General features: G+C 33.6%; 1 protein-coding gene across 6 annotated transcripts; it reads left to right on the forward strand.

Moving 5' to 3' along the window:
* Positions 1-2,724: 2,724 nt before the first annotated feature.
* On the forward strand, positions 2,725-11,190 carry LOC131013552 (floral homeotic protein AGAMOUS). 6 transcript variants are annotated; one of them, XM_057941676.1, is made up of 9 exons: positions 2,725-2,887; positions 3,081-3,316; positions 6,762-6,843; positions 7,611-7,672; positions 7,751-7,850; positions 7,999-8,040; positions 8,346-8,390; positions 8,456-8,601; positions 10,996-11,190. In XM_057941676.1, the coding sequence occupies exons 2-9, from the start codon at positions 3,087-3,089 to the stop codon at positions 10,997-10,999; spliced, it is 711 nt and encodes a 236-aa protein (XP_057797659.1). In that variant the 5' UTR covers positions 2,725-2,887; positions 3,081-3,086; the 3' UTR covers positions 11,000-11,190. The 6 variants fall into 6 exon arrangements, with proteins under 6 accessions (XP_057797659.1, XP_057797654.1, XP_057797656.1 ...); XM_057941671.1 differs by having other exon boundaries at positions 2,728-2,887; positions 8,456-8,628; XM_057941673.1 differs by having other exon boundaries at positions 2,728-2,887; positions 8,349-8,390; positions 8,456-8,628.
* The last annotated feature ends 41 nt before the right edge of the window (positions 11,191-11,231 follow it).

Genomic DNA, 11,231 nt, shown 5'->3' on the forward strand with positions numbered 1-11,231 from the left:
AAAAAGCGGGACCCACATTTAATGTGAAATCTGTAGCATTTAATCTCTGGAATGACTTGATACGCTTTAAAGTTAGACTTCGCTTTACACTTTTGACTTTAGGGCCGTTGTGGCATAAGTGAGTCTGGGCACGTGTCCACTATGGATCCTTCAGTCAGCTTGAGTAGACTAATGTTTTGATCAACATGTTTCATACTTAGCGAAATTTACATGTTGGAGGCATAGCTAGCACGAAACTGATTAGTTAAACCATCAACTAATCCTTCAGGTTGAGATCTCTTCGTCAGTCGGTTCTTCGCATTAGCTAGATCTTCCCTTGCTATAGCCTATAGGGGATAGATAATATAAAACTAAGGGTACTTCCTAATTAATTAAAAGAAGATGATGATTTGTCTCTTTTTTTTTGGCGCAGTTTTTAATTAAAAGAATATGATGATTTGTCTTTTTTTTTAAAATTAACAATTAATTAAAAACTGCGCCATGGTCCCAAGACCTTTGGCCTTGGATATATACTAATCACACACACAATGATAATGATTGTTGATTTGAGATGTAGCGGCAAACTCTCAATGTTGAGATAAGGGCACTAGCTAGTAAAATTCAAGTTGTTCATGGATTTACTAAAAAAAATCATAGATGGATCTATGGAAACAAATTCAAAAATTATAAAGATCATAAATTTGTCGGTAAAAAAAAAGAATTAAATTAATGATCTAAAAGCTTTATCTTTTTCAGACATTCGTAGTTACTATGATCTATACATTCGCATGATATATCTGGACCTAAAATAGTATGTCAAATTTCATCACGAGGCAGTTAAGTTGCGTGTGACATACACATGTAGAAATCTACGAACAAATCAACAGTACAAACAGTCATATTCAATTAATGTGGTAAAATTTCGCCCCCTTTAGAATTCGAATACATTATCAAATGTTGTTCGTGCGTTTTATTAGCTTGTTGATAATCTCAATTGTAAGATTTTAATATATATGACGTTTCAGATTTAATCTCATTTATTATTGTAAGGATTCTTCCTATTTGATCCATATATATATATATATATATATATATATATATATATATATATATATATATATAGCAAGAAGTATTTATCAATCAAACCATCCGTACACCCAAGTTAGCCTTTTAATAAAACATTAATTCTAAGATCATATGCGAAAAAAAGCAAAACTTACCAAATGTAATTAACAATTCGACTAATTACAGATAAATTCACTTGTAATAACTAATTAAGAAATGTAAATTTGTTCCTATAATGTGGTCCATGAAATTGAAGGATCCACATATACAAGTCCCATTACAATTTCTAATTTCGTATAAGATGAGAGTTTTACAACTTCTCCCACTTGATCTCTTGTCGCAAGTCGTATTTCATGAATACACGTCACGTATGCACACATATATATATATATATACAATACTTGGTCGTCGAGATACATACATACACTCTCATAAATTATATTAAAGCGCCCAAACTATAAATTTTTCTCATGGTAGCCCATCTACAAAATGTCATCAAGTTGTACTTGTTGGAAATATGGTTTTAATGCCATATCTGGAAATTATTATTTAATTAAATATTTATTATTTAATTAAAATAATGATTGGATGTTAATCTACATCTCGAGTAGATCAACGTGATATACTTGAAGTCTCAAAACCGATTTCCGATGAGTGAGATATTGTATGTCAAAGTTTGGATGTTGAAGAGGGAAAATAACATTTATGCTATGTTATCCCACATTGGAAAACATAGAGATGTTTTTCATGTATAAGAATAGCAAAGCACATGGAGTTGATAAATTGACTTGTGGGCTTGCTAGTGGGCTTGATCTAAGTACTAGCCTCGCGCGCCGCCGACGACGACGACGACGATCGGACGGACGACGTCGTCGCCGCCGCCGGACGGGCGGGCCGCGGCCAAGGACTTGGATCTTGGATCTTGGCAATTGGTGCTTTGGGGTGGTGTTTGGGGCCCAAACTATTTTTTGGACCAACTCCACTGGGCTTTTTATTTTTTGGCCCAACAGATTTTTCTTGGCCCAACTAATTGTTTCCTGGCCCAGCCCACATCAACCCAGCCCACAGCAGCAGAACAAGTCACAGCAGCAGCAGAAGCACAACAGTACGACTTCTGCATGGCAACTTCATTTTTGCAGCTTAGTTTCTTCAAAGGCTGCTGCCACCGGCCACATCTTCAACCTTCCAGCCGTCGGAGTGGAATTCAATGTATTGAATTCATACTTACCACATGTCTATAAATAGGCTTGTGGAGAGCATGCAGAAACCACATACAGATACACCAACAAATACTGCATTCTACCATTTCGACACACACACTCTCTGCATAACACTTGTGCTCAGTTCTTGATCCTATTCAGTTCGCCGGAGCTCGCCGGATTGTGGTGCTACATCCGCCGAGACGTAGTCGTTTTACCTTTAGGGAAGATACGCCAAACCGAAGAGCACTACCGAGGCGATAATCTTCTTGCGGGAAGAGATTCATCTCGACTCGACTTTGTTTATACGTATAATTTATTTATACAGTGTATTTCAGTTGTATCAAATTATTTGAGTTGTAATTTCTCAAATTATTTACTTTGTAATTTTCAATTATTTTGAGTCGTATTTTCTCAAAATAAATATTTTGTAATATCTTGATCGTGTACCCGGTTATAACAGTACTAATTATCAAAATAAATGTCATTTTCTTGTTTTATAAATACCCACAACTGCTAGTGGAAACAACCATTTTCTGCATCTCTCTTGCAGGTTTGTGAGACAAAAGCTCAAAACACAGAAAAAATCAAGCTTTTTTTCTCAATACCCCCCCGCCCCCAAACACACACCCCACCCCACTAAGGTACAAATTTCCATTCTTGTAGTTTTTTTTTTCCATGGGCTTGGTAAAAGTTGAATCTTTAAGCTGCCCTTTTGTATGAAATGGAATTCTTGATATATCTTGGCCTTAAACAAGGTGCACAGAAGGGTGAAATAAAGAAGGAATTAACTACATGTACTATGTATGAATACGCTGATTTTTTTGAATCTTGCAGCTGGAAATGGAGCTCCAAAGTGATCAATCAAGGGAGATGTCATCTGAGAGGAAGATTGGGAGGGGAAAGATCGAGATCAAGCGGATCGAAAACACAACAAATCGGCAGGTTACCTTCTGCAAGAGGCGCAATGGTTTGCTCAAGAAGGCCTATGAATTATCTGTGCTTTGTGATGCTGAGGTTGCACTAATTGTTTTCTCAAGCAGAGGCAGACTCTATGAGTATGCCAATAACAGGTACAAATTGAATTTATATATATATATATATGTAATACGAAAAAAGGGGTCTTGAAAAACAAAAATGTTAGGAATTTTTGAAGTAACTGAATAATATAGGATCTAGGGCAAGAAGGTTTGGTTTGAGTTGTGTTGGTTTTGTACATCTAAAAGGGGTACTAAATAGTTGAGGTTTGAAAGGAAATTGAGGGTTGATTGTCTGTTTTGAGACAGTGTGTGAGAAAATTAGGAAAGGATTGTGAGATGAAGGACATGAGGCCTTTTACAGTGAAGATTTTTGCTTGAGATAGATTATGATTTTGGCTGGCTTTCTGATTTTCCCAATTTTGTGTTTATCAACTTTCACTGTGCTTTATGCGGTTTCCTCTTTTTGTGATGATCCCAATTAGTCCATGTTTTGGTATGTGCAAAGATCTCTCTTTTGTGTCTATGGTGGGGAAAAACAGCAGCTGCATACTTGTTTTAATTTCTAAGCAAGAAAATGGTTACAAAATCTTTGAGATCACATTCTCGTCTTCCTCTTTTCACTGTTCTCTCTCTCTCTCTCTCTCTCTCTCGTTAATGTACATAAAAGATCTCTTATCGGGACTGATTGTAAAATTCTTGAAATGAAACCAGCTCTCTTTTTTTTTTTGAAAACGAACCAGCTCTCTCTCTCTCTCTCTCTCTCTCTCTCTCTCTCTCTTGATTAGTCCCTTCATCCATCTTTTTTGACACTTCCTTAATACGGAGAGAAATATTAGCATCATCAAGGGTTATGCAAGAAAGGTGTCAATAGCCCTAATTTGCATACCTTAATTTTAGGTTTTCTTTCTTCGCTGATTTGATGTTTATTGGAAGTTAATTCTATTTCAAATTAGTTTTAAATGATATATTATCTGAAAAACTCTGTGAGCTCCAAATTCGTTGAGATTAATAGATTATGTCCACCTCTGCAATTCAACTACACCGAAAGCTGCCCTAATTAGGGTTAGGGCTGACCTATCTCAGATCCCCAAAAAATTATAGCTCTTTTCTAACATATTTTAGATCTGAATATTATGTTAATTCCCAAAAAAAAAAAAAAATCAACAAAGCCCACCAATCAAGATTCAACTTTTTTTCTTTAAATTAATTCTTTCTCTGTCATTGAAAAAAAGGGCTTTTTTTTTTCTTTTTGTATTTCGCTTTTCTTTTCTTTGCACTCAGTTTCAAAAATATTTGATCACGATTATTTTCTTGTTAATGACTGCAAAATTCGTGACTTTGGACAAGAAAAAATCCATCATTACATCTTAACATACGTCTCCTATCTGTCTCTCTCTCACACACACACAACACACACATACACAGAACTCAGAAATTTCGGGGTTTATTGGAAAATTTTCAGAATCCCATTTGTGTGTGTCAAGTCATCTTGATGCTTTCACAAAGCATTAAAGTTCTTGAAGCTAAAACAGGAAAGTATCAGTGCAGAGAGCGAGTCGAAAACCAATGAAAACTCCCTCCATTTTTTTCTTGATTTTTGCCATCTCATTATAGCTTCTTTCAGAGCCCAGCATCTCACGAGTTTCCATTTCCGGAAACCATCTATTCATTTTTTATTTTTTTACATTCTATCTCCTAAATACTTAAGCTTTCTTCAAAATTCAAATTATTTTATCTATTATACATTATCCATTATAAACATAAAATACATATACCCTCCACACATGTATTCTTCTAATTGCATATATTATAGATATATATATATATATATATATAGAAAGAGAGAGAGAGAGAGAGAGAGGCATGTCAGTTATCAGCTATTTCATTATCATCACATTATTATACATAAATATAGATACATTATGCATATGATCTCTTAAATATTTAAGTTTCTTGAATTTAACTTGTATATATGTATGCTTATATATATGGGGGAGAGAGAGAGAGAGAGAGAGAGAGAGAGAGTCAGTCAGGCTTCAGAGCAGAGGCAAGTACGGGCGTTGCCCAACCAATGAGGGAGTTCTGAGATTCAGAGGTTTTTGTATTTTACAAAAATGACGGTTGAAAAGGGTGAGGTTTGAGTATTAACCGTGGTGGAAAAGGGAGGAATTACTAGTTAATAGTATTAACCGTGGTAAAATAGGGAGGAATTACTGTCTAGTTTGTAACCTAGAAATTTGGGCCAATCATGTTGCGGGATTTTGCCAACTTGGCAGGGACAGCCAATCACTGCCTCGAGGATATTAAGGTAGCAGCAGACTGAGAAAATTGAGGGGGTTCTTTTTTTACAGTTGAATTTAATTTTACTACTATATTAGATCATGTCAATTAGACATCTTGAGTGGACAACATCAAATTTAGATAACAACTTTTCCAATCACCTTTTCATGTAAGAAGCGGTATCCTTAATTTCATAAAATCGAATATATCGAAAAAATTAATAAAATTACTATTTTACGTTTTAATTTTTCCATGAAAATCCTAATTATTAAAGAATTTGCATTGACGAAGAGGATAAAATGGGTAGGTTTGATATTATTTTTTGTACTGAATTATACTCCCTCCGTCCCACGAATTTTGACACGTTTGGTTTCGGCACGAGAATTAAAAAGTTGTAGATTAATGTTTTAAGTATGTAATTTAATAAAGTATAAAAGTGATAAAGTAGAGGAGAGAATGTAATAAAGTGATAAAATAGGAGAGAGAATGTAATTAAGACCCCTTATTTTTGGACTAATTATTACCTTATTTGAAAATGTGTCAAGACTCGTGGGACAGCCCAAAAAGAATATGTGTCAAGATTCGTGGGACGGAGGAAGTACTTGTTAGAATACAAATTTTATTTTCAAAAAAGACACTTATTCAGAATTTCGGAGAGAAGAGCTAGATTAGATATATTTATGTATGCTGATACAGTGGCAAAATGTATTACTCTCTTCATCCCATTTATCTTGACACATTTGCTTTGTGCACGGAAATTAAAAATAAGTGTTAAAAATGTAAAATGTGTAGGGACCACTTATTTGATGTGTGTAGAAAAAGTAGGGACTGCATATTATTTTTGGAAAGTGTCATTATCAATGGGGCAAGTTAAAAAGAAAATTGTGTCGAGATAAATAGAATGGAGAAAGTATTTGTTAATTCTAGCTAGTGTGCTGACATATTGGCTTTTAATTACGATCTATATTAAGCATAGCCTTAAATTCTCATTTGTTGTACATATGGTTTGATGATTGTTTTTATTAATTTGACTGTATTTCACAATCATGTCTAGTGAAATAAATAGGTGAATTGCGAGTAGTTGAATAGTGTGAATACGTTAATTACTGTCACATTATTAGTCGACATGTTGTTTAGTAATTAAGAGAGCAATGTCCGACACGTATCGAAGTAATTATAAGTATGTATATGAACAATGTTTGAATAACTAATGAGAGGATTGAAATTGAAACTATATATATATTATAAATCAATGCAGCGTTAAAGCAACAATTGAGAGGTACAAGAAAGCATCCTCAGATTCCTCAAGTAGTGGCTCTATTTCTGAAGCTAATACTCAGGTACAAATCGATTTATTTATTTATTTTGGTCAATTTGTTCACGATTATGATTTTTCGAAGTCCATTTCTGAAATAATTTGAAATTTAATTGGTAGCATTAGAGATATCATTTTTGTTTTTTACTTTTCCTATTACAGTGTTTGACTTATTTATGTTTTGGTGACTCGCTTTTCTGATGTTAGTCTATACCTATTATAATAGAACAATATTATTTTATAAAAATTAATTTATTATTATATATTTAATTTAAGAATAATAGTGTCATATGATATACTCTATCCATCCACGATATCATTTTCACTTTGTGGACGGTACGAGTTTTAGATAATAGTTGGTATTGTTGTGAGTGGAGTTTAGATCTCACTATTATTGTGAGTGGAGTTTGTGAACTATATTGTTATAAATGAAAGTGAAAATGATATCGTGAACCGATCAAATGGCAAAAGTGATTACGATATTGTGAAAGGAGAGAGTACTAAATTTATCTATTTATGAATCATTACAAAAGTGTGCTTTTTTTTTTGTGTCTTTTCATATTTTGATTATATCTATGATACTACTATTTTGCTTATTTTATTTTGTAAGACGGTGGTATAATGATTGAATGTATCCAAAATTCTTCAAAATGATGATAATTTTTTTAACATATATATTCATGATTATCATAGCAATAACTATTCATGAATCAATCAGTCAATCTAATATGCTCCGATCCATATATATATATTTCACTTCTAGCTAACTCTATTCAACTATGCTTGTTTCAGTATTACCAGCAAGAGTCTTCAAAACTTCGTGCACAAATCAGTAATTTGCAGAATAGCAATAGGTAATATTTCTCAATTTTATTATTGTTTTTGTGAAACCTCCACAATAATAATACTATTTTAATATTTATTTGGGATAGGAATATGGTCGGTGAGTGTTTAGGTCCTTTGAATTTGAGGGACCTCAAGAATTTGGAGACCAGAGTTGAGAGAGCAATTGGCAAAATCAGAACCAAGAAGGTATATAGAAGAATCAATTTGATCCAAGTTTTATCGATATAGGAAGAATTAATGCTTATTTAATTTGGAATTGTTTTAACTTCTTTATAAGTTGGGTATGACCAGTGAAACATACTTTAAATTACATTCTATTTCTGCCTTACTGCAGAATGAGCTGCTGTTTGCTGAAATTGAGTACATGCAAAAGAGGGTAAGTTGTGTGTTATTTTTATTTATTATTTTCCATTTATTAAGTTCTGCTTCTATATATATAAACCCCATTTTTAAATTTGAAAATAATGGTTCTTAATGGATTCAGAATTCCAGATAAGATCAGTCAGTACAGTCTAATTTATTCTTTTTTTTTGAAGTGATTCCCAATTCAACTAGTATAATCGGTAACTGGTTAGATAATTTTATTTAATATTTAATTTTAATTATAATTGTGAGTGATTAGAGTAGATAGTGGCAGCAGTCTGATTTATGTTTCTCTCCTCATGTAAATCATATTGCCAGCAGGAGATTGACTTACATCAAAACAATCAGTTCCTTCGAGCCAAGGTGTCTCTCTCTCTGTCTCTCTCTCTCTGAGTTTGAATAATTAATGAGTGTGAGTTGTTTATTAGATAGCTGAAAGTGAGAGAGGGCAGCAGCACATGAACTTGATGCCTGGGAGTTCTGATCAGTATCACGATCTCATTCAATCTCAGCCGTTCGATGCTCGCGACTATCTTCAAGTCAACGCACTCCAACCGTCCGATGATTACCATAGGCAAGACCAGCCATCTCTGCAATTAGTGTAAGAATCCTTGTGTTTCAATTTCATATTTTATTTCACTAAAATTCCATTTAAAAACTCTTCTCTGGGCTTCATTAACTGTGACTTGACTTGATTAATTTGATCATAGACAATCTTTATTAGTAGAAAAGTAAGCACAATCATTCTGCTATTCAGAAAAGAGCCTAATATAGGCATGATATTTTGGGATCGACATGACTATATTATCGGGATTAAAATCTAGTGTACCGCATTTGACGTTCCATTTTATATCTCTTTTCAATTTTTTTTTTTTTCGGGTTAAGTATCAAATTGTCCCTTATCGATGGCATCCCTATGACTTTTAGCCCCCTAAAGTCAGGGGGAGAGCTACACACTACCTCAACTTGACTTTTTGGCACCAATTTCCCCCTTATCGATAGGGGTCCCCCTCGCGTTTAGCCCCCTAAAGTCAGGGGGGAGAGCTGCCCACGTCGAAAGGCGAGGGTGGAAATTGGTGCCAAAAAGCCACGTTGAGGTAGTGGGCAGCTGTCGAAAGGCGAGGGTGGAAATTGGTGCCAAAAAGCCACGTTGAAGTAGTGGGCAGCTCTCCCCCCTGACTTTAAAGGGCTAAACGTGATAGGGACGCCATCAATAGAGGGCAGTCGGATACTTAACCCTTTTTTTTCTTTCATATAGTTTTTCTCAAATTTTGAATTTTATATGCTTTAGTTTAATTTTGTGATTATTAACTAGTAGGATTTATTCCATTTAATTAGGGTATATAATTATTTTTATCATTTAATTTCACTTTTAAAAGCTAATAAAATAAATGTTAATTTTGAATTTAATTCCATTTTATGCTATGGTACACTATTGTACGATAGCTAATAATATAATTAGGGATGTATGGTATATAATTATTTTAAATTTAATTAGGGTATTTTAATTATTAACATATGTGATTAATAATATGTTAATAATTTCACTTTTATTAGCTAATAATATGTTGATAGTTTTGATATAATATTATGATAATTCTTTTTTAAAATATTAAAATACTCCCTTCATCTCACCTCATTCGGCCTAACTCTTTTCAGCACGATAGTACTCCCTCCGTTCCAAACGAAATGTCATGTTTTCCTTTTTGGGCTGTCCCAAACGAAATGTCCTGTTTCCTTTTTTGGCAATACACTCTCTCTCTCTCTATACTTAATACTCCCTCCGTCCACGAAATGAGTACCCATATTTCCTTTTTCGTCCGTCCACGAAATGAGTACCCATTTCCCTTTTTGGCAAGTGTACCCCACACATCTCTTTAATTAATACACTCAAAAAGTGGGACCCTTAAACTATTCACACTATACTCCATACATTTCTTAAAACCCGTGTCGTCCACAAATGGGTACTCATTTCGTGGACGGAGGGAGTATTTAAATAATTTCCACCAACCCATTTTATCTACTTTATACACATTTCTTAATTTCAGTGCCGAAAAAAAATAAGACATTTCGTTTGGGACGGAGGGAGTATAAAATATGTGGGCCCATATTTATTATAGCGAATTTATTATTCAAAAATGAAACAGACCAGGTTGTTATGCCAAGTGAAGCGGGACGGAGAGAGTGATAGACACTCCCTCCGTCCATAATAAAATTTCTTAGGAGGAAGTAACACGGATTTTAAGACGAGGTTGTTAAGTCTATCAGTATTGTGTTATTTTAATTTGTTACTTGAATTGGTGAAAATGTGAAAAAATAAAGTTAAATGAGATATTATTAGTGATATAGTATATTTCAAAAATAAAAAGAAAAGTTCTTATGGTCGAAGTCCCAAAAAGGAAATTTAGGAAGTTGATTGTGGACAGAGGGAGTATAATAATCGAACATAGTAGCACATACAAAATTGGAGTTCAATTTTTTTTAGGTCACTATTTTAGGACGACTTGCAAAAGTAGGGCAATTTTTTTTGAACTTGCAAAAATAAGCTAATTATTTTTAAAATTTTACTTTCGTGATCCCCATTTGAGTCTAGTCGTGCTATTTTAGCCGCATTTGGGCCAAAATATAGCTTAAAATGTGGCCTATTTATGGATGCTAAATTGGAATCGAATGTTGCTGCAAAATGCAGAAAATTGACCTAATTTTGCAAGTCATAAAAGAATTGATCTGTTTTTACAAATCAGTCTAAGATAGTGGCCGCAAAAAATTTAAACTCTCCAAAATTGTGAGACACTTGGCATGCTCATTTGATTTTATTAACATTCATTAGTTATAAAATCGATATTATTAAAATGCCTTTTTTTATCTTTTTAGATAATTATTTCAAAAAAATCTATTCTAAGATACGATTTGCATCTTATAAGCTCCAAAAATAATTTGTCATACTTATTTTGTGTCGTCTTAACAGCTGACATGATGTGGAGGCCGTTGTATTGTTGCGTTTATGAGCAAGTTCCCTTAGAGAAGAAGGGTCAGCTTCGTGTTCGATCCAAAAACTCTTTGTTATACTTATATTGTTGGTTAATTAATGTTTCTGTTAATGTTGTATTCTTGTAAGATTGAGGCTCCAATTTAGTTAATATATATATATATGTATTGATAATTTGTGACCTAAAACAAAAAAGTTTGGCATGACATGCTTAA

This window comes from Salvia miltiorrhiza, chromosome 2, assembly GCF_028751815.1.
Source record: "Salvia miltiorrhiza cultivar Shanhuang (shh) chromosome 2, IMPLAD_Smil_shh, whole genome shotgun sequence".
NCBI lineage: Eukaryota > Viridiplantae > Streptophyta > Magnoliopsida > Lamiales > Lamiaceae > Salvia > Salvia miltiorrhiza.

Excerpts from the sequence above, each read along its gene's own strand:
- LOC131013552 (XM_057941671.1), top strand. The coding sequence starts at position 3,087 with ATGGAGCTCCAAAGTGATCAATCAAGGGAGATGTCATCTGAGAGGAAG. Across the intron at positions 7,851-7,998 it reads GCAAAATCAGAACCAAGAAG|AATGAGCTGCTGTTTGCTGA; the intron begins GTATATAGAAGA and ends GCCTTACTGCAG. Across the intron at positions 8,391-8,455 it reads ATCAGTTCCTTCGAGCCAAG|ATAGCTGAAAGTGAGAGAGG; the intron begins GTGTCTCTCTCT and ends GTTGTTTATTAG.